Here is a 21,951-nt window from a genome sequence, read left to right on the forward strand (position 1 = left end):
TAAAATAACCACATATCCTTTTTTTATATCAACCTCACGACAAGCTCTAAAAATACTGAAGAATCACAAAAAAAGCAACTCAATCGTCCTCATACCTTTGATGTTGCTAATATTGGCATCACCGAACCTCAGCTCTTTCCTAATAATACTTCGAAAGAAAAAAAATAAAATGTCCTGGAGATGATTGCTGTGAATTCTTTGGGCTCCACTCAACTCATAATCATCTTGCCTCATCTCTGAGGAAGAGGCAAGAAGGTTCAACACCCCCCCCAAAAAAAAGAGAATAATCATGGAAAGGAATTAGCCAGAGCCAAGCGCTGACTCGTTTACCGAGCCACTGCTCTCCTACCCGCCAATTTCTTCCTTCCTCGGTCGGAGGGCAAGTACTGAAAGTCAGTGAGAAGGAAGGGAAAACAAAAATGCCAATGGATCTGAGGCCAGTAAATTGGGATTCAGCATGCTTGCTGCCTCCACTACTAAAGGAAGGGACTGAGCTCATGACTGAATAGACAGTGTACCACACACGGTGACCGCTTGTCCCTTTTTTCCCCCAGTCGTGACCTAGAGGTTGGGGGCCTGTTGACAAAGAACGAGAAGGAGCCCGTTACACTAGACCATTAAAAAAAAGTGTGTTAGACCTAACCTTCTTTTGTCATAATGAATTCAAAACGTGCTCCCCCCACCCCAGCAGCATCCCCCCCCCACCTCCCCCCTTTCTTTTGTGAGGAACATATTTTTTTCACAATCAAATTTCAAGAGCTGGTGTTGCATTACGTTCTCGTGGATCCATTGAAAGCATTCTTAAATGTTGTCTGGGTGGTTGTGGGGGGGGGGGCGGGGTGTCTCAATCCCAAGGGTCAAAGTTGAGGCCTTACAGTTATCTGTAAAAATGGGAGTTAGATAATTGGTTGGGATTCTTCCTCGGATCCCAACACCCTACAGACTGTACGGTTACACATCTTGAAGGGGAAAAGATAGGAAGGCCCATAAAATGTCAACAACAGGTCCTTCATTGGGGTCCTTCTTGAAAGAAATCCACTGCAGCTGCCCCAAGGTTCCATAGCCCCTCCCCCCAGTGGCTTTGAAGCCTTGCGTGTGAAAATCTCCAATAAAGTCTTGTGTTTGTTTCGATGACATCAGCTTAACTCGACGGCACGGTCCTTTCGTAGCTTCGCATCGCAGAAATTCTGACGTTGGTTCCCCACCTGAGACATCCAGTGTCGGCGCTTGCCCCTTTGGTTCCCTGAAGCATCCTTGGACAGGCCACCAGAGGACGCGATAGGGCCCTTTGTATTTGACGTGGTGTGGTGCAACACAAAAGGAAAATGTCAGCGTCCGGCAGTGTTAAGATGCTACGGGGCCTCCCGATTCTTGTGGTGATTATCTCACTTGTCTCGGTTGGATGTGCGCTGACCTCTCGAACTTTAGGGTCATTTAAAAGGTCAGCCAGGTGTATTCACTGGTGATTGCAAAATGGTTGTTGTCAGTCCGGAGTGAAGAGTCCCGAAAGTGGTTATTAGAATGGAACTGAAAGAGACAATGCTAGCTTGGGACTGATGGGACACTGCAAATAGCTGCTGGTCTGGAGGGTAGAGTCAGGGAAATGGGACTGATGGGACACTGCAAATGGCTGCCGGTCTGGTGGGTAGAGTCAGGGAAATGGAACTGATGGGACACTGCAAATGGCTGCCGGTCTGGAGGGTAGAGTCAGGGAAATGGAACTGATGGGACACTGCAAATGGCTGCCGGTCTGGAGGGTAGAGTCAGGGAAATGGAACTGATGGGACACTGTAAATGGCTGCCAGTCTGGAGGGTAGAGTCAGGGAATGGGACTGATGGGACACTGTAAATGGCTGCCGGTTTGGAGGGTAGAGTCAGGGAAATGGAACTGATGGGACACTGCAAATGGCTGCCAGTCTGGAAGGTAGAGTCAGGGAAATGGGACTGATGGGACACTGCAAATGGCTGCCAGTCTGGAAGGTAGAGTCAGGGAAATGGGACTGATTGGACACTCCAAATGGCTGCCGGTCTGGAGGGTAGAGTCAGGGAAAATGGAACTGATGGGACACTGCAAATGGCTGCCGGTCTGGAGGGTAGAGTCAGGGAAATGGAACTGATGGGACACTGCAAATGGCTGCCCAGTCTGGAGGGTAGAGTCAGGGAAAATGGAACTGATGGGACACTGCAAATGGCTGCCGGTCTGGAGGGTAGAGTCAGGGAAATGGGACTGGTAGTACACTGCAAATAGCTGCTGGACTACTACTGCAAAGTTTAGAAAAGTGGGCTAATAGAAACAGTGCAAATGATAGCCCAGTCTGGACTGCAGAATCAGGAAAGGGATTTGCAAAGAGGCACTGAAAGAGAGAGAGAGAGAGACAATGCAAATGATAGCCTGGGACTGTAGGGTCCATTTGTGTAAGTCAGTAAATTGGGCTGAGTGATAGCTATAATACAGTGTCGCGCTGGACTGTTACACACCTTAATCTGCCAAAACAGTCCTGGGGAGAAGGCGGGGATGGGGGGGGGTGTGGGGTGGGGTGGGGGGGGTGGTGGCGGGCGGTGGTGGTGGGTTTGTTGCTTAGAGGTGGAATAAAACGTTCAGTTCTGCGGCCAGTTACTCGTTCCCCGTTTTTTGTTGTTGTTGCGTTTACTCCGAAGCATCGAGTTGATGGACCGGCGACGGGTGTTAAATCTGCGTCTCCTGCACGTTCTCTTTGGAGTTGGACTTAAAGAGTAGCGGTTCGTGCACTGAGTTGTGGAGCGGGTTTTTGGTGCAGTTCAGGGCGCCGCCGCCGCCGGTGGTGGCGGTGGTGTTGTTGTTGTAGTGGGCCTTGTAGGCCGTGTAGTGGTTGAGATGCTCGTGGTCGACGGCCGGCAGGGTCAGGCAGTTGTCCCCGGGCGTGGTCTCCGCCATGTCGTCCTCCACGTTGATGATCTCGATGGTGCGGGTCTGGCCGTGGTGCTTGTGCAGCTGGTGCTGCTTGCGCAGCTTGTAGAAGATGATCAGCATCACGGCGGCCATGAAGGTGATGGCCACGAAGCAGCCGATGATGATCTTGGTCGTCTTCATCACATCGTCCAGGCCGGCCAAGATGTTGTCGGTCACCTCCGTGGTGATGGGCACGGTGAAGGCCTTCTCGGTGGACCTGGTGCTGCGGGGGGTCAGGGAGGTGGTGGAGTAGGGCGTCTCCCAGTGACCCGACGGGGTGGGCCCCGGCTCGCGCTCGGTCGACTTGGGCTCGTCCACCACTTCCACCGTCTCCACCGTCACGGTGGTGAAGTAGCTGTAGCTGTTGCTGCTGTCCGCCGCCGAGACGTTGAGGGTGGCCGAGGCCGTAGCGTTGCCGGCCGAGTTGCTGACCAGGCAGGTGTAGAGGCCCGTGTCCTGCACCGTCACGTTGGTGAAGTTGAGCGTGCCGTCGTGCAGCACCGAGATGCGCACCCGGTATGAGCCGTGCGTCATCAGCGTGCCGTTGGGGGTCATCCAGTTGACAGAGGTCATGGACGTGGCCGCCCGGCACTTGAGCTCGGCCGCCATACCCTCGGTCACGTTGAGGTCGGTGGGCGGCTCGACGATGACCGGCGCGTAGCAGGTGAAGTGGCTCTGGTCCAGCTCGCCGATGTAGCGGGCTTTCAGGTTGGGTGGCGAGTGGCAGCGGGCACAGCAGGTGGTGTTGCTGGGCACCGTCTCCTTGAGCCACCAGCTCAGCCACAGCACATCGCAGTTGCAGTGCCAGGGGTTGTGGTTGAGGTGGACCCGCTCCAGCCGGTGCAAGGGCGTGAAGAGGTCGTGCGGCAGCGACGTCAAGTTGTTGTGGGACAGATTGAGCTCCTCCAGCGACTGGAGGTCATCGAAGGCGTTGCGCTCGATCAGTTGAATCTGGGCGTGCATCAGCCACAACTTGCGCAGGTTGGTGAGGCCTTGGAAGGAACCAGGCTGAATCACCTCGAGCCGGTTGCCCGATAACTCCAGCTCCTCCAGTTTAATGAGGGGAGTGAGGTTCGGAATCTCCATCAGGTTGCACATGCCCAGGTTGAGATACCTCAGGTTGATCAGCCCCTCAAAGGCCGCGTCTGAGATGTACTCCAGTTTCTTTAGCTCGCCCAGGTCCAGCCGCCGCAGGGAGGGCACGCGGTTGAAAGCGTAGGAAGGGATGCTCTCGATAGGGTTGTTCCTCAACCAAAGTTCTCTGAGCTTCGACAGGTACTCGAAGGCCCCGCTGGGCACGGTGGTGAGCCGGTTGTCGAAGAGTTCCAGCGTGTTGAGGTTGGTGAGACCATTGAAGGCCCCCACTTCCACCTGCCGTATCAAGTTCTTGCTGAGCTGCAGGATCTCCAGGTGCCGCAGTTGCTTGAAAGTGTCCGCCTTGATGACCTGGATGATGTTCTCCTGCAGGTTAAGGTAGCGGGTGTTGGTGGAGATGCTGTCGGGCACCTCCCGCAGCTCGTAGCGCGTGCAGATCACTTTGCTGAACTGGTTGCTGCAGGAGCAGCCCTTGGGGCAGACGTGGGACTGGACAAGTCCGACAAGTAATGCCAAGGTCCAAAGAGTCAAAAGCACGAGACGGCTAACAGTCCTGCCAAAGTTGAATTTCATCCTTTGCGTTTGATGTGCCTTCATCATCATCATCATCATTGCTCACATTCATAATTTATTTGCGTTTCTCGACCAAACCATCCAGATATCTCTGTGGGCTGAAACAGACAAGGATGTTAAAGAAGTTAATTTCAGTGAAGTAGGAATATTTGCAGGACAGATAGCAGGTGTTCCTCAGTGTAGCCCATGTAGCTAAGTCATAGGAACAGGAGGAAGCCATTCAGCCCCTCGAGCCTGTTCCGCCATTCAATCAGATCACGGCTGATCTGTATCTTAACTCCATCTACCCGTCTTGGTTCCGTAACCCTTAATACCCTTGCCTAACAAAAATCTATCAATCTTAGTTTTGAAAGTCTCAACAGCATCTTGGGGGGGAGAGAGTTCCCGATTTCCACCACCCTTTATGTGAAGAAGTGCTTCCTGACATCACCCCTGAACAGCCAGGCTCTAATTTTAAGGTTATGCCCCCTTGTTCTGGACTCCCCCCCACCAGAGGAAATAGTTTCTCTCTATCCACCCTATCGACTCCTTTAATCATCTTCACCACCTTCACCAGATATATTTCTTAAGGCTAAAGGGATCAAGGGATATGGGGAGAAAGCAGGGACAGGGCACTGAGTTTGGATGACCAGCCATGATCTCATTAAATGGCGGAACAGGCTCGAAGGGCCGAATGGCCTACTCCTGCTCCGATCTTCTATGTTTCTATGTTTCTACCACCTCAATTAGATAAGAACATAAGAAATAGGAGCAGGAGTCGGCCATTCAGCCCCTTGAGCCTGCTCCGTCATTCAGTAGATCATGGCTACTCTATCTCAACTCTACCTTCCTGCACTATCCCCATATCCCTCGATTCCCTTAATATCCAAAAATCTATCAATCTCTGTCTTGAATATACTCAACGACTGAGCCTCCACAGCCCTCTGGGGTAGAGAATTCCAAAGATTCACCACCCTCTTGAGTGAAGAAATTTCTCCTCATCTCAGTCCTAACTGGCCGACCCCTTATTCTGAGACATTGACCCCTGGTTCTAGACTCCCCAGCCAGGGGGAAACATCCTCCCTGCATCTAACCTGTCAAGAAATTTGATTTGATCACCCCTTAATCTTCTACGCTCAAGGGAATACAAGGCTAGTCTGCGCAACCTGTCCTCGGAATTTAAAACTTTTAGCCCCCGGTATCATTCTGAGGTCTGAGGTAAAGTAGGAATTGAACCTTGGTTTATTTATGGGCTGTATGAGCTCAGTTGGCCATTGAGACAACTCATTAATCCTTTTTCTATTTGATTAGCATTTTTCTAGTCAATCCCAAAATCCTAAAAAAAAAAAATTCCCGTTATAAACTAGTAAATTGTCAAGTAGTTAAATATAAATGTATCGTTTATAGACACAACATGGTGGCCAGTGTTGGAAGGAATAGTTCAGAAACTTGTTCCACAGCATCACCCAGTGGCCAACGCCTGCTCCTTCTCCCTATCCAGTTGCCAAGCCCTCAGTTTTGTGACGCATTCGATCTGTATTACACAGGATTGGTGGGGCTGTACCTTTGTTTTAAGAATAACCTTCAGTAATTCCCTAGGATCGCAGTTATCAGTAGGCACAGTATGTGTAGTGGTTACATTACTGAACTAGTAATCCAAAGTAGGCCTGCATTGGAGGCAGTTCAGAGAAGGTTCACGAGGTTGATTCCTGAGTTGAAGGGGTTGTCTTATGAGGAAAGGTTGAGCAGGTTGGGCCTATACTCATTGGAGTTTAGAAGAATGAGAGGGGATCTTATTGAAACATATAAGATACTGAGGGGGCTCGACAAGGTAGATGCAGAGAGGATGTTTCCCCTCGTGGGGGAATCTAGAACTAGGGGGCATAACTTCAGAATAAGGGGGCACCCATTTAAATCAGAAATGAGGAGGAATTTCTTCTCTGAGGGTCGTGAATCTTTGGAATTCTCTTCCCCAGAGAGCTGTGGAGGCTGGGTCATTGAATATATTTAAGGTGGAGATTGACAGATTTTTGAATGATAAGGGAGTCCAGGGTTATGGGGAGTGGGCAGGGAGTTGAGGCCAAGATCAGGTCAGCCATGATCCTATTGAATGGCGGAGCAGGCTCGAGGGGCTATATGACCTATTCCTGCTCCTACATCTTATGTTCTTATGTTCCGCAATAATAATCCGGTGTAGAACATGAATTCAAATCCTACCATGGCAGCTGGAGAATCTGAAATCAGTTCTAAAAAAAATCTATAATTAAAGAACTGGTGTCAGTAAAAGTGACAATTAAGCTGTCAGATTTCACAACTGGGTCACTCATGTCCTTTAGGGAAGGAAAACTGCCGTCCTTACCCGGTCTAGGCCTATATGTGACACCAGACCCACAGCAATGTGGTTGACTCTTTTTTTATTCGTTTATGGGATGTGGGCGTTGCTGGCAAGGCCAGCATTTATTGCCCATCCCTAATTGCCCTTGAGAAGCTGGTGGTGAGTCACCTTCTTGAACCGCTGCAGTCCGTGTGGTGAAGGTACTCCCACAGTGCTGTTAGGGAGGGAGTTCCAGGATTTTGACCCAGCGACGATGAAGGATCAGCGATATACTTCTAAGTCAGGATGGTGTGTGACTTGGAGGGGAACTTGGAGGTGGTGGTGTTCCCATGTACCTGCTGCCCTTGTCCTGCTAGGTGGAAAAGGTCGCGGGTTTGGGAGGTGCTGCCGAAGAAGCCTTGGCGAGTTGCTGCAGTGCATCTTGTAGATGGTACACACTGCAGCCACGGTGCGCCGGTGGTGGAGGGAGTGAATGTTTAAGGTGGCGGATGAGGTGCCAATCAAGCGGGCTGCTTTGTCCTGGATGGTGTCGAGCTTCTCGAGTGTTGTTGGAACTGCACTCATCCAGGCAAGTGGAGAGTATTCCATCACACTCCTGACTTGTGCCTTGTAGATGGCTTTGTGGAGTCAGGAGGTGAGACACCCGCCACAGAATACCTAACCTCTGACCTGCTCTTGTAGCCACAGTATTTATGTGGCTGGCCTAGTTAAGTTTCTGGTTAATGGTGACCCCCAGGATGTTGATGGTGGGAGATTCGGCGATGGTAATGCCGTTGAATGTCAAGGGGAGATGGTTAGGCTCTCTCTTGTTGGAGATAGTCATTGTCTGGCACTTGTGTGGCGCGAATGTTACCCGCCACTTATCGGCCGAAGCCTGAACGTCGTCCAGGTCTTGCTGCATGCGGGCATGGACTGCTTCATTATCTGAGGAGTTGTGAATGGAACTGAACACTGTGCAGACCTCTGAAGTGACCAAGCAAACCACTCAGTTGTATCATTGAGCAATAAATGTCGGCATTGCCAGTGATGCACACATCCCAAAAATGAATACTATAAAAAAGGACCAGTGGTTTAATTGTTTATTTTTATTTGGTTCTCAGGCAAGCCCCCTTTTATTGCCCAAACACAGTTACAACTGAGTGGCTCGCTCGGCGAAAGTGACAGAATCAGTCAATTTCCATTTTTATTACATGGGATTCTGGAATTTTTACCAGGGATTTGGGGATCAAATTCTGCCCAATTTTACATGTAAACTATAAACTAATTCATAGAATCATAGAAATTTACAGCCCAGAAGAAGGCCATCCGGCCCATCTTGTCCGCGCAGGCCGACAAGGAGCTCTCCAGCCTAATCCCACTTTCCAGCTCTTGGTCCGTAGCCCTGTAGGTTACGGCACTTCAAGTGCATATCCAAGTACTTTTTAAATGCGATGAGGGTTTCTGCCTCTACCACCCTTTCAGGCAGTGAGTTCCAGACCCCCAGCACCCTCTGGGTGAAAAAAGTTCTCCTCAACTCCCCTCTAAACCTCCGACCAATTACTTTAAATCTCTGCCCCCTGGTTATTGACCTCTCTGCTAGGGGAAATAGGTCCTTCCTATCCACTCTATCTAGGCCCCTCATAATTTTATACACCTCAATCAAGTCTCCCCTCAGCCTCCTCTGTTCCAAAGAAAACAACCCCAGCCTATCCAATCTTTCCTCGTAGCTAACATTCTCCAGCCCAGGCAACATCCTCGTAAATCTCCTCTGTAACCCCCTCTAGTGCAATCACATCTTTCCTGTAATGTGGTGACCAGAACTGCACGCAGTACTCTAGCTGCGGCCTAACTAGTGTTTTAATTGTTTGCCCATTAGATCTCTGCGCTCCTCCAATTCTGCCCTCTTGAGCATCCCCCGATTTTAATCGCTCCACCATCGGCGGCCGTGCCTTCGGCTGCCTGGGCCCTAAGCTCTGGAATTCCCTCGCTAAACCTCTCCGCGGGAACGGCGGACAGATGCGCGGCCGCGCAGCTTAGCGGGAATATTGCTCGCTACCTCTCTTTCCTCCTTTAAGACCCTCCTTAAAACTGAACTCTTTCTGCCTTAATTTCCCCTTATGTGTCAAATTTTATTTGATAACGCTCCTGTGAAGCGCCTTGGGACGTTTTACTAAGTTAAAGGCGATATATAAATGCAAGTTGTTATTGCTGTTGTTGTAAAGCTCCTGGTGTGTCCTGGAAATGGTCACTTCTTGACATGAAAATAGAGCTACAGCTGTTTTAATTAAATCAGAACGTTTTTCCCATCTATTTGTACTGTTTTATTCCTAATCACATTGTGTGTGAAAATATATGTTGCACCAAACAAGATTGAATTTCTTTTACTCGATACACTTTTAAATGTATTTACACAAGATTACGTCGGATATACGGCACAGAAAGAGGCCATTCAACCCAACCAGTCCATGCCGGCGTTTATGTTCCACTCGAGCCTCCTCCCGTCTTTCCTCATCTAACTCGATCAGCGTAACCCTCTATTCCTTTCTCCCTCATATGCTTGTCCAGCCTCCCCTTAAATGCATCTATACTATTCGCCTCAACCACTCCCTGTGGTAGCGAGTTCCACATTCTCACCACTCTCTGGGTAAAGAAGTTTATCCTAAATTCCCTATTGGATTTCTTGGTGACTATCTTATCTTGATGGCCTCTAGTTATGCTCTTCCCCACAAGTGGAAACACTCTCTCTGTATCCACTCTATCAAAACCTTTCATAATTTTAAAGACCTCTATTAGGTCACCCCTCAGCCTTCTTTTTTCAAGAGAAAAGAGACCCAGCCTGTTCATCCTTTCCTGATATGTAAACCCTCACATTTCTGGTATCATCCTTGTAAATCTTCTCTGCGCCCTCTCCAGTGCCTCTATATCCTTTTTATAATATGGCGACCAGAACTGTACGCAGTGCTCCAAGTGTGGTCTAACCAAGGTTCGATACAGGTTCAGCATAACTTCCCTACTTTTCATTTCTACTGCATTCCTATACACTTAGTCAGTATTCTTATAACTTGCCAAAGTATAAGGTGTCAGCCCTGGTTCAGTGAGCAGCGCTCTTGCCTCTGAGTCAGAAGGTTGTAAGTTCAAGTCCCACTCCAGAGACTTGAGCACATAATCCAGGCTGACACTCCAGTGCAGTGCTGAGGGAGTGTTGCACTGTCGGAGGTGCCGTCTTTCAGGTGAGACCTTAAACCGAGTCCCCGTTTGCTCTCTCAGGTGGGCGTAAAAGTTCCCGTGGCCACTATTTAAAGGAGAGCAGGGGCGTTGTCCTGGGGCCAATATTTATCCCTCAAACATCATCACTAAAACAGATTATCTCGTTGCGTTTCCCACATTACAACAGTGACTACACTTCAAAAATTCTTCATTGGCTGTGAAGTGCTTTAGGATGTCCTGAGGTTGCTATATAAATGCAAATCTTTCTTTACTGGTCAACTTTAAGCGTTGCCCATCTGCTGAAACAATACTGGATGTGACAGCGGGTTATCTCACCGACTGAATGAATCACTGCTGAATGTCTTGAAGGAAAAAATTATTTCTCTTTTTGCTCCATTTTCTCATTCTTCTTTTCACCTGGTGTCCCCATAAAATATTATGACCGTCCTACAGCATTGTGCTCATAATCACCTGTGGCGGGCACGAGAACTGAACCTTGATCCGATTCGCACCCGGTGGGATTGCCATGGGCAGCGGGAATTCTGACCACCTTTTCCACCCCTCCGCGCCACCCCCCCCCGCTCCACCCCTTATTTTCCACTCGGCGCAGGTATGGCTCAGCACTGATGAGCAAGAAGTTTAGGACTAATATAAGGAAGTCCTTCACTCAAAGATCCACACATGGAATGGACACCCAGATAGGGACAAAACCTCTGGAACCACTTAAGAGGCCTGCAGTGGGGGAGGGGCCTGTGTGGATGGTTGAGTTCAGATGGGCCAAATGGCATTCCTTATCCATAATTATCTGGTACAGGAAACTCTCAATTTACCAGCACCCAAATAACCAGAAATCTCTGTTAACCGGCAAAATTCAGGAGTAGGTTCAGGTAAGTTTTACTTCATATTAGTGGCCGTTCCTGGATCTGTGGCCGTGTAACCGGGGTTCCTGCACCTGTTGCCATGCAACAGGGAAGCCTGGATTTGTTGCTGTGTACGGGGCTCTCGTACCTTTTACTATACCTCTCTGTAATCCGGACTTTTTGATAAACTGGCACCACACCGGTCCCGTCGGTGCCGGATAAAAAAGAGTTTCCTGTACTAATACAATAGCAAAATACTGCGGATGCTGGAAATCTGAAATAACAACAGAAAACGCTGGAAAAACTCAGCAGGCCAGGCAGCCTCCGTGGAGAGAGAAACAGAGTTAACGTTTCAGGTCTGGGACTCTTCATCAGAACTGGAAAAAGCTGGAGATGTAACAGATATTAAGCAGGTACAGAGACAGGGAAGGAGGAATTGAAGGAACATACTGTGCTTTTGTAAGAGGCAGGAAAGATAAAGGGGTAGATTTTCCTGGAGCCGTCAGGCGGGGTTTCAGGCGTGTGGGGGGGGGGGGAAAATCCCGAAATCGGGGGTCCCGACATCACCCTGCCCAAAACCCACCTCCACGTAAGTTTCACAGGAGGCGGGTACCTGCAGCTGCACTGGGACCCGCCGACTCGAGGCGGGAAGCGATTAGTGCCAATTAACTGCCTGTTAACAGGCAGTTTTTAGCCTAATCCCTATTTTGAGGGGTGTCGTGTGGGATTCCCGACGGCTCCAAACCACGCCAGGTTAGAGCAGTCAGGCCGTCGGGTTGAAGGACTTGGAGGGGTCGCGATGTCTGTGTTCAGGTGAGTGATGGGTGCATCAGTGCAAAGGTAAGTGTGTTTGGTGTGTCTAAAGTGATTAAAGAAGTTTAAATTACCTGTACTTACCTTTACAGCCTTTCTTCCTCTAGGTGTCGGGAGTCCATCACTCAGCCGGCACTGAAAGAAAATGGCTGCAATCTGTCAAAAGTGACAGCCTTCAGCTTTCATTGCCAGCGAGACTTCTAACTGAGTCTGTGTAGAAGGACTCAGGTTAGAAGTCAGACTGTCAGTGTTTGACAGCTTCAAACAACTGTGAAACACTGATATTTCATCTGTCAAGGACTCTTGACAGATGAAATTTCAGTCTGTGACGTCACCTGTTGCCGGGTGGCCCTTAATTGGCCTGCTGAGCTCGCTGGGCGGGCTCAACAAGGTCAATCAAGGGAAAATCGCGCGGATTGGCCGGACGTCGATGTAGGCGGGACTAAAACCCGAAAGTTGAAGTCCCGCCTCCTTCCCGACAGCTTAAGGAAAATCTACCTCAAAATGTTTGTGATCTTCTAATATTTTGCTCATTGAACCATCAGAAGGTTGTCAAGAGTATAGGTAGAGACAGTCTTTTTAAAAATTCATTCTCAAGGTGACACAGGCATTTATTGCCCTTCAGCGGTGCAGTTTTGAGTGGCTCACTAGGCCACTTCAGAGGGCAGTTGAGAGTCCACCATGTTTGGGTGGGACGGGAGTCACATATAGGCCGAGACCGGGTAAGGACTGTAGTGTATGTACTTTGAAGAAGGAACTATATTCTGCAGCCCCTGTATACTGCAGTACCAGTAGTGACCACCCCTGTATATAAGCCTGTGTAGTAACTTTGTATAGTAGTTCCAGTTTTGTCTCCATTCAGTAAACACCTGTTATAACCAACTCCTGCAGTCCGTGTCTCAATTACACACGGACGTTACACTGGCGACGAACAGATCCGAACTTACCGATAGTTCTGCACCACCTCATGGGGATCCATCCCTGAAGCGAAGTTGTTAGAGGTTGAGGCCAGAAGGAAGAAATCCAAAAAGAAAAAAAATCAAACAGAAGAAACGGGCGTCGACCGTGGGCAACCGCCCTCTAATTCATCGAATTCGAAGATTTGCAGGAGAGGCTGTCGAGAGCTGGGCTTGGTTATCCAGTCTATGGTGATCCAGCTAATCGGGCTGGTGGCAGGTAGTACACTGATCCTTCCTGGGCTGCGGCGGGCTAGAGCTCGATCGGGTGGCTTTTCAACGGGGCCGAGCAGCGTTGTCGGGAAGAGGAGAGAGAGAGAGAGGGTGGAGCACACAGGGCGCGGCCGGTGCTACGAAGCCGGGCAGCGTACAGACCCGAGAAGAGGGAGGAAAGTGTCCCATAGGGTCTGCTCTGATGACGGGAACAGTAATTAAAATAAAAGAAATTAGAAGCGCAGAAAGCTGCGAGGAGCTGCAGTTTGCCACGGGGACCACGGAGAGCGGCGTTGGCAGCAGCGCGGGGGGGGAAGTGCGCGAAGACCATAGGGCGTCGCCATCAAGGCATAAAAACGCCAGCAACAGCACCAGCAGCAGCGGAAAAGACAGAAAGCGCGGGAGGCGCCATCTTAATCCAGCGGGGAAGAAGGCAAAGCGCGGGAGGCGCCATTTTGTTCAATTGGGGAAGAAGGCAAAGCGCGGGAGGCGCCATCTTAGATCTCCAAGATGCCGAAGACTGGCAATATTACTGCCTTCGATAATGCAATAGAAGACTCGTATGTGGAAAGAGTCGAAGTATATTGCAAGGCAAATGAAGTAGCCGATGAGAAAAAGGCATCGGTACTACTAAACTTAATGGGCGCAAGAACGTACGGCCTATTGCGGAACCTGATCACTCCAGTCAATCCGATGGTGAAGAGTTTTAACGAAATTGTTGATATCCTACAGGAACACCTAAATCCTACACCGCTGCTGATAGCAGAAAGATTTAAATTCCACAAGAGAAATCAGCATAAAGATGAGAGCAATGCTGATTACCTTACGGAACTACGCAAGCTATCAAAGCACTGCCAGTTCGGAGCAGGACTGGCAGATACCCTACGGGACAAATTTGTCTGTGGACTCCTGAGTGAAGGAACCCAGAAGAGGTTACTCTCAGAGAAAGAGCTGACGCTAGATGAGGCTTTCAGCATGGCAGTATCGTACGAAGCAGCAGCAAGGGGAACTGTGGAAATACAGCAAAAGCCACAGGAATACGACACCCATGAAATGACACGGGGATTTGAAAAATTTTATCGCTGCGGCAGAACAACCCATGACCAGAAGGACTGCTGGTCCAAGGACAAAACATGCAGGCAATGCGGAAAGATGGGACACATTGCACGAGTTTGCAGGTCCGGGAAGAAGACTAACGACAACAAAAAGACTACTAAGGAAAAGTACAGGAAAGTACAAAAGATGACGGACAGTAGTTCCGAAGACCAGAAGAGCGATAGTGAATCCGGGAACAAGAGACTAAGCTGTCTCAAACTACACAACGTAATCACAAAAGAGGATCACCGAACCATTTGGGTCACCCTCACGATAGCAGGGTCCCAAGTCAAAATGGAATTGGATACAGGATCAGCCCTGACCGTCATGAATCGACGAGACTACGAGCGGCTCTTCCCACACATACCCTTGAAAGACACATCCATTGTCTTGAAGACATATACGGGGCAGAAAGTATACCCCAGAGGGAAAATAAGGGTGCCTGTCGAATACAACGGCAAGGAAATACAGAAATTGTATCTGTACATACTGCAAGATGGTGGACCACCGTTATTGGGACGTGAATGGATCAGAAAGATAAGTTTAGACTGGCACTCCATTCAGGCACTGACGGTGGCTGGTAAAAAGGATGACGACGTCATACCTGGACGATTGTCAAAAATCTTGGCTAACTCTAAAGAGGTATTTCAACAAGAACTGGGAACTCTTAAAGGCGTAACCGCCTCGATAAAAATAGAAGAGAATGCAATTCCCAAGTTTTTCAAAGCAAGACCGGTACCGTATGCAATTCGCCCAGCCATCGAGGCAGAGCTGGAGAATCTGGAGAATGCAGGCGTGCTAACTAAGGTAGACTGGAGCGAGTGGGCAACACCCATCATTCCTGTCATGATGAAAATGTTAAACAATAAGTCTGAGGAGCCAAGGAAGGTTCGCATCTGTGGGGACTTCAAGGTGACTGTGAACCCAGTCCTTCACACAGTACAGTATCCTCTTCCGAGGATAGAAGATATTTTCGCCTCACTATCTGGAGGGAAACGTTTTACAAAAATTGACCTAGCACAAGCATATTTGCAGATGGAGGTTGAAGAATCCTCTAGGAAATATCGCACGATAAACACTCACAAAGGTCTTTACCAGTATAATCGACTGGTATTCGGAGTTGCATCAGCTCCGGCTATATGGCAAAGAGCGATGGAACAAGTCCTGCAAGGGATTCCGGGGACTCAGTGTTACTTGGACGACATCCTAGTGACAGGTGAAAATGACAGTGAACACCTTGCCAACCTAGAGCAGGTGCTCACTAGACTAAGAGAACATGGGCTACGAGCCAATCGCCCCAAGTGCGAGTTTTTTAAGAAGCAAATATCGTATTGTGGCCACGTGATTGATGAAGAGGGGTTACATAAGTCCCCTGACAAAATTGAAGCGGTAGTTAAGGCTCCAGCGCCTGAAAATGTGTCGAAACTGAGGTCATTCCTCAGATTGGTGAATTACTACCATAAGTTTTTGCCGAATTTGTCCACAATTCTGCACCCACTGAACGCCCTGCTACAAACTGGAGTAGCATGGAAATGGAGCGATGAATGTAAGTGGGCCTTTCAGAAGTGTAAAGGCCAGATCACTTCAAGAGAAGTATTGGCTCACTACAACCCATCACTACCGATAAGACTGGTGTGTGATGCGTCTCCCTACGGCGTTGGAGCGGTACTGTCACATAAATCCCTTGATGGTTCAGAGAGGCCGATAGCTTTTGCGTCACGCTCGTTAACTGCAGCCGAGCGTAACTACGCCCAGATTGACAGAGAGGCCCTCAGCCTGGTGTGGGGGGTGAAGAAGTTCAATCACTACCTGCACGGACAGAAATTTACTCTACTAACTGATCATCAACCTCTTGTCTCCATTTTCAACCCTAAGAAGGGCGTCCCGATAATGACAGCACAACGGCTACAGAGGTGGTCCCTTTTCCTAGGGGCACACCAATATGACATCGAGTACGAAGGAACTAAACAGCATGGGAATGCTGATGGATTGTCGCGCCTACCGTTGCCGACGGTGGAAGAAGCACCTGCAGTGGATCCTGTGGAGATATTCCACTCGACCATAGTCGAATGTCTACCTGTGACGAATGCAAACATAGAAAAGGAAACACGAAATGACCCAACACTCTCCAGGGTCTATGATTTAACGGTGAAGGGATGGCCAGCACATGGCGAACCACTGTTGCCAGCATTCTCACTGAGAAGAGAACAGCTGTCAGTGTGCTGAGGAACCTTGATGTGTGGATCCAGAGTAGTAATTCCACCCAAATTGAAGGATAGAGTGCTCAATGAGCTTCATGAGGGTCATCTGGGAGGGGTAAAAATGAAGAACTTAGCCAGAGCGTTTGTGTGGTGGCCGGGAATCGATAGAGAAATCGAAGAGATGACCAAGAGCTGTACAGGATGCCAGAAGGTCCAAAACGCCCCACCACAAGCCCCTCTACATCCATGGGGGTGGCCCTCATCTCCATGGCAAAGGGTACACATTGATTTTGCTGGTCCATTTATGGACTCGATGTTTTTAATTGCGGTGGATGCACATTCAAAGTGGCCAGAGGTAATAAAAATGTCCTCAACCACCACAGAAAAAACCATCACAGTCTTACGAACCATATTTGCCAGAAATGGGCTGCCTGAACAGATTTGCTCCGACAATGGACCACAGTTTGTATCTGAAGAGTTCCGGAGGTTCTTAAAGAACAATGGTGTTAAGCATTACACATCCGCCCCATATCATCCAGCCACCAATGGATTGGCTGAGAGGTTCGTTCAAACATTCAAGAAGGCTATCAAGGCAATGTGTAATGAAGACATACCCCTACAACACAAGGTGGATAACTTCTTGTTTGCCTACCGGAATGCGACACATGCGGTTACCAACCAAACTCCAGCCATAATGTTCTTCAATCGAAGACTAAGATGCCGCTTGGATTTGGTTAAGCCAAACATCAGAAGAGATGTGGAGAACAGGCAGTTTCAGAATATGAATGAAAGGCCAACCAGGAGTTTTAAGATAGGTCAACCAGTTTTGGCCCGGGACTACCGCACAGAGAAATGGCAGCCAGGAACGATCTGCACACGGCAAGGACCTCTAACGTATACCGTGGACGTTGGAGAGAGCATTGTAAGACGCCATGCTGACCAGATTCTAGAGTCACTGGAAAACGTCAAATCCACACCACGATCCGATACACCTGGTGATGAAACCGAAGTACCAATTGCATCTACCTCAGAATCGGTGATATTGGAAGCAGACGAACCAAACAACGACGTTGATCCCGAATCAACTTTGCCAGAAGAACCTGATACCCCAAAGAGGTGTTATCCAGACAGAATCAGGAAGCCTCCTCAAAGACTGAATTTATAATTGCTTAACTTCAGCTAATGTATCTAGCAACTGTAATTGTAAATATGTTATTTAATTATTAATCGAATGTTATGTACTGTTTAGCTAAAAGGGGAGGAATTGTAGTGTATGTACTTTGAAGAAGGAACTATATTCTGCAGCCCCTGTATACTGCAGTACCAGTAGTGACCACCCCTGTAGATAAGCCTGTGAAGTAACTTTGTATAGTAGTTCCAGTTTTGTCTCCATTCAGTAAACACCTGTTCTAACCAACTTCTGCAGTCCGTGTCTCAATTACACACGGACATTACAAGGACGGCAGGTTTCCTTCCCTAAAGGACATCAGTGGGTGTTTAGGACAAGCAGACAGCCTTCTGTGGTCACTTTTACTGCTTTTTATTTCCAGGTTTTCTAAACTGAATTCAAATTCACAAACGGCCATGGTGGGATTCGAGCTCATGCTCTCTGGATTATTAGCCCAGTAACATAACCACTACACCACCTTACCTTGTCTTGTTGTTTCGGGTGATCTATTGGAATTTTTGCCTCTCTCTCCTGCCTCATATTCCTCCACTCCCTATTGAATTAGGAATTAAGTGTTAGCAGTAGTTTCCCGGTGGTCCAGTCTCAAGAGCTGCCAACTCCTAGGTGCGAGACATGAGCTGTATACCCAAGGCGTGCTCGCTGGTGGCACAGGTATAAAGATGGCTAAAAGAGACGAGCTGCCTCTGCGTAACGTCGAGCGATGTTCCTGTATCGTTCTTCTCTCCTGCCTTATCTTCTTTTCCCTGTCTCCCTCTCTTACTGTTTTGCTCTCTGTGTCTTCGCGATCTGCCCAGCTGTGGGATGTGCAAGTGTTTCCGTCAGCTGGTGAGCGAGGGCCTTGGAGGGGACATGGGCGTGGGATTACATAAGAACATAAGAAATAGCAGCAGGAGTAGGCCATTCGGCCCCTCGAACCATTGGATAAGATCATGGCTGATCCGGTCATGGCCTCAACTCCACTTTCCCGCCCGCTCCCCATAACCCTTGACTCCCCTGTAACTCAAATATCTGTCAATCTCCACCTTGAATATGTTCAATGACTCTGTCCCCGCAGCTCTCTGGGGTAGAGAATTCCAAAGATTCACGATCCTCTGAGAGAAGAAATTCCTCCTCATCTCCGTTTTAAATGGGCGATCCCTTATTCTGAAACTATGCCCCCGAGTTCTAGATTCTCCCATGAAGGGAAACATCCTCTCTGCATCTACCCTGTCGAGCCCCCTCAGAATCTTATATGTTTCAATAAGATCACCTCTCATTCTTCTAAACTCCAATGAGTATAGGCCCAACCTGCTCAACCTTTCCTCAAAAGACAACCCCTTCATCCCAGGAATCAACCGAGTGAACCTTCTCTGAACTGCCTCCAATGCAAGTATATCCTTCCTTAAATAAGGAGACCCAAACTGCACGCGGTACTCCAGGCGTGGTCTCGCCAACGCCCTGTACAGTTGTAGATTAGGAGAGAAGGGAGGCTACGTGAGGTCCCAGCCAGCCGAGTGGGTCATAAAAGGTGTTATGTAAGCCTTTCTTTCTTTCTGTCTTTCCTTCTTCCTTTCTTTCTTTCTTTCTCTCTTTCCTTCTTTCTCTCTTTCTTTCTTTCTCTTGTTCCTTCTTTCTTTCTTTCCTTCCCTTTCCTTCCTTCCTATCTTTCCTTCCTTCCTATCTTTCCCTGCTGCTGCTGCTGGCAGGGAGCCTCACCTACAGACAGTGTATTTAGGTGCATGACTTTACGACTCTATAAATGGTCAGAAAATCGTGGGCAGGGCAAGTCAGAATGCCCGATATGCACTCGCAGCGGATGAGGCTCCCGACCAGCAGGCAGAATGGGCAAGTACCACTTTCACCTTTCACCTTTGCTCCCTCCTGGTCTTGGGACTCTCTTCTATTGCTCAACCTTCAAAAATTGTCTCTCTCGTCTAAAGAAAGATCCTGCATTTCTACAGCGGCTTTCATGTCCCAAAGCGTTTCACAGCAAATGAATTACTCTCAAAGTGTAGTCACTGTTGTTGTGTAGGCTGCCAATTTGTGCACAGCAAGGTCCCAAAAACAGCAGTGACCAGATATTCTGTTTTAGCGATATTGATTAAGGAATAAATAATGGCCAGGACACCTTCTCTACCTCCAATAGTACCGTGCTATCTTTTATATCCACCTGAGAGAGCAGACGGGGCCGACAGTTTAACGTTCCATCTGAAAGACGGCACCGCCGGCAGTGCAGCACTCCCTCAGTACTGCACTGGGAGAGTCAGCATTGATTATTTGCTCAAATTGCACAAACTAGGGTTGTATTCCCTAGAATTTAGAAGGTTAAGGGGTGATCTGATCGAAGTTTTCAAGATATTAAGGGGAACAGATAGGGTAGATAGAGAGAAACTATTTCCGCTGTAACAACAGAAAATGCTGGAAATACTCAGCAGGCCAGGCAACATCCGTGGAGAGAGAAACAGAGTCAATGTTTCTGGTCGAAACCCTTCGTCAGGACTGAGAAAACACAGGAAATGAAACAGATTAAAAGGCCAGCATGGGGGCTGGGAGAGAACAAAAGAGAAGTGAAGAGACATTAAGAGGTATTCAAAACCAGACGAGATGGTGATCGGACTAGTGGAGACAAAAGACGGCTCTAGATTAGGTGTGAAATGCGCTGGCAGAATGGGAGACAGCTGCCATGTGGGAGAGAAAAAAAAGGGGGGGGAAGGGCCAAAACTATTTCCGCTGGTTGGGGAGTCCAGGACTAGGGGCAGAGTCTAAAAATTAGAGCCAGGCCTTTCAGGAGTGAAATTAGGAAACACTTCTACACACAAAGGGCGGTAGAAGTTTGGAACTCTCTTCTGCAAACGGCAACTGATGCTGGATCAATTGTTAATTTAAAATCTGAGATTGATCGATTTTTGTTAACCAAAGGTATTAAGGGATGTGGGGCAAAGGCGGGTAGATGGAGTTAGGTCGCAGATCAGCCGTGATCTCATTGAATGGCGGAGCAGGCTCGAGGGGCTCAATGGCCTCCTATGTCCCTATGTTCAAATCCCTGGAGTTGGTCTTGAACTGACAATCTTTGGATTTGGACAGGTTGGGTGATTGGGCAGAAACATGGCAAATGCACTATAATGTGGATAAATGTGAGGTTATCCACTTTGGTGGCAAAAACAGGAAGGCAGATTATTATTTGAATGGCAATAGATTGGGAGAAGGGGAAGTGCAAAGAGACCTGGGTGTCCTTGTGCACCAGTCGCTGAAGGTGAGCATGCAGGTGCAGCAGGCGGTTAAGAAGGCAAATGGTATGTTGGCCTTCGTAGCGAGAGGGTTCGAGTACAGGAACAAGGATGTCTTGCTACAGTTGTACAGGGCCTTGGTGAGACCGCACCTTGAGTATTGTGTGCAGTATTGGTCACCTTATCTGAGGAAGGACATTCTTGCCATGGAGGGAGTGCAGCGAAGATTCACCAGGCTGATACCTGGGATGGCAGGAATGACCTATGAGGAGAGATTGTGTCGATTGGGCTTATACTCACTGGAGTTTAGAAGATTGAGAGGGGATCTCATCGAAACCTATAAAATTCTGTCAGGTCTGAACAGACTAGATGCAGGAAGGATGTTTCTGATGGTCGGGGAGTCCAGAACCAGGGGTCACAGTCTAAGGATAAGGGGTAAGCCATTTAGGACTGAAATGAGGAGGAGTTTCTTCACCCAGAGAGTGGTGAACCTGTGGAATTCTCTGCCACAGAGGGTGGTGGAGGCCAGTTCATTAAATATATTCAAGAAAGAGTTGGATATATTTCTTGAGGCTAAAGGGATCAAGGGATATGGGGAGAAGGCAGGGTCAGGGTACTGAATTTGGATGATCAGCCATGATCTCATTGAATGGCGGAGCAGGCTCGAAGGGCCGAATGGCCTACTCCTGCTCCTATCTTCTATGTTTCTATGTTTCTATGGTTACTGAAAAAGAGGCAGGAAAGCTACCAACAGAGCCAAGCTGACACCCGTATAAATTCATCGGACGCCTTATCTGAGTGACGCTGTTTATTTATTATGGCCTGTATTTTATTGAAATGTAAATAAGCCTATATTTCGTTCTGCTCGGCTCTGACCCCACTGCCTTTAGTTACCAGGCTCCAATGGCTCTCAGACTCTTGCGTACGACACATGCCAAACTGTCTGAGGGATTGCAGTTTTTATATTTAGAAGGACTTCTGTCTTCTCAATCACCTACGCTCCGCTGCTGATGTATTGGTCTGGCATCAGGCTGAATCATCCTGTCCTTGCTGCTTGCTAAATTGGACAATCTGTTGTCACAAAGCCGGAAAGAAAAAGGCCCCCAAGACAATCCCGGCAGTTTAACCCTCCCTGCTTCCAAACTCCTTCAGTTCCCATTTTTGTCATGATGTAAATGAGAGAAACCTTCAACGCTGCAAGAAGCATAAACCGTGGGACGTCTCGTTGCACTGGTGGATTCTATGTTTGTTGATATGAGGAACACAAGTGCTGGAGAATGGAACATTCCCCCTCTTTTTCACCCCTAGTGGCTCCCAGGGC

At 48.5% G+C, this 21,951-nt stretch overlaps 1 protein-coding gene across 4 annotated transcripts in view; it reads right to left on the reverse strand.

Annotated features, from left to right (window-relative positions):
• Window positions 1-5: 5 nt before the first annotated feature.
• The window catches only part of lrrc4ba (leucine rich repeat containing 4Ba), a 192,110-nt gene continuing 170,164 nt past the window's right edge, over window positions 6-21,951 (reverse strand). For all 4 annotated transcript variants that reach the window (XM_085969747.1, XM_085969749.1, XM_085969746.1 and 1 more), the window contains exon 2: window positions 6-4,695. In XM_085969747.1, coding sequence (XP_085825873.1) covers window positions 2,687-4,636 — 1,950 coding nt within the window. In that variant the 5' untranslated portion in view covers window positions 4,637-4,695 and the 3' untranslated portion in view covers window positions 6-2,686. The remainder of the gene's footprint in view (window positions 4,696-21,951) is intronic.

This window comes from Somniosus microcephalus, chromosome 28 (genome assembly GCF_052327205.1).
Source record: "Somniosus microcephalus isolate GS21.2 chromosome 28, FLI_Smic_1.0, whole genome shotgun sequence".
Taxonomy (NCBI): Eukaryota; Metazoa; Chordata; class Chondrichthyes; order Squaliformes; family Somniosidae; genus Somniosus; species Somniosus microcephalus.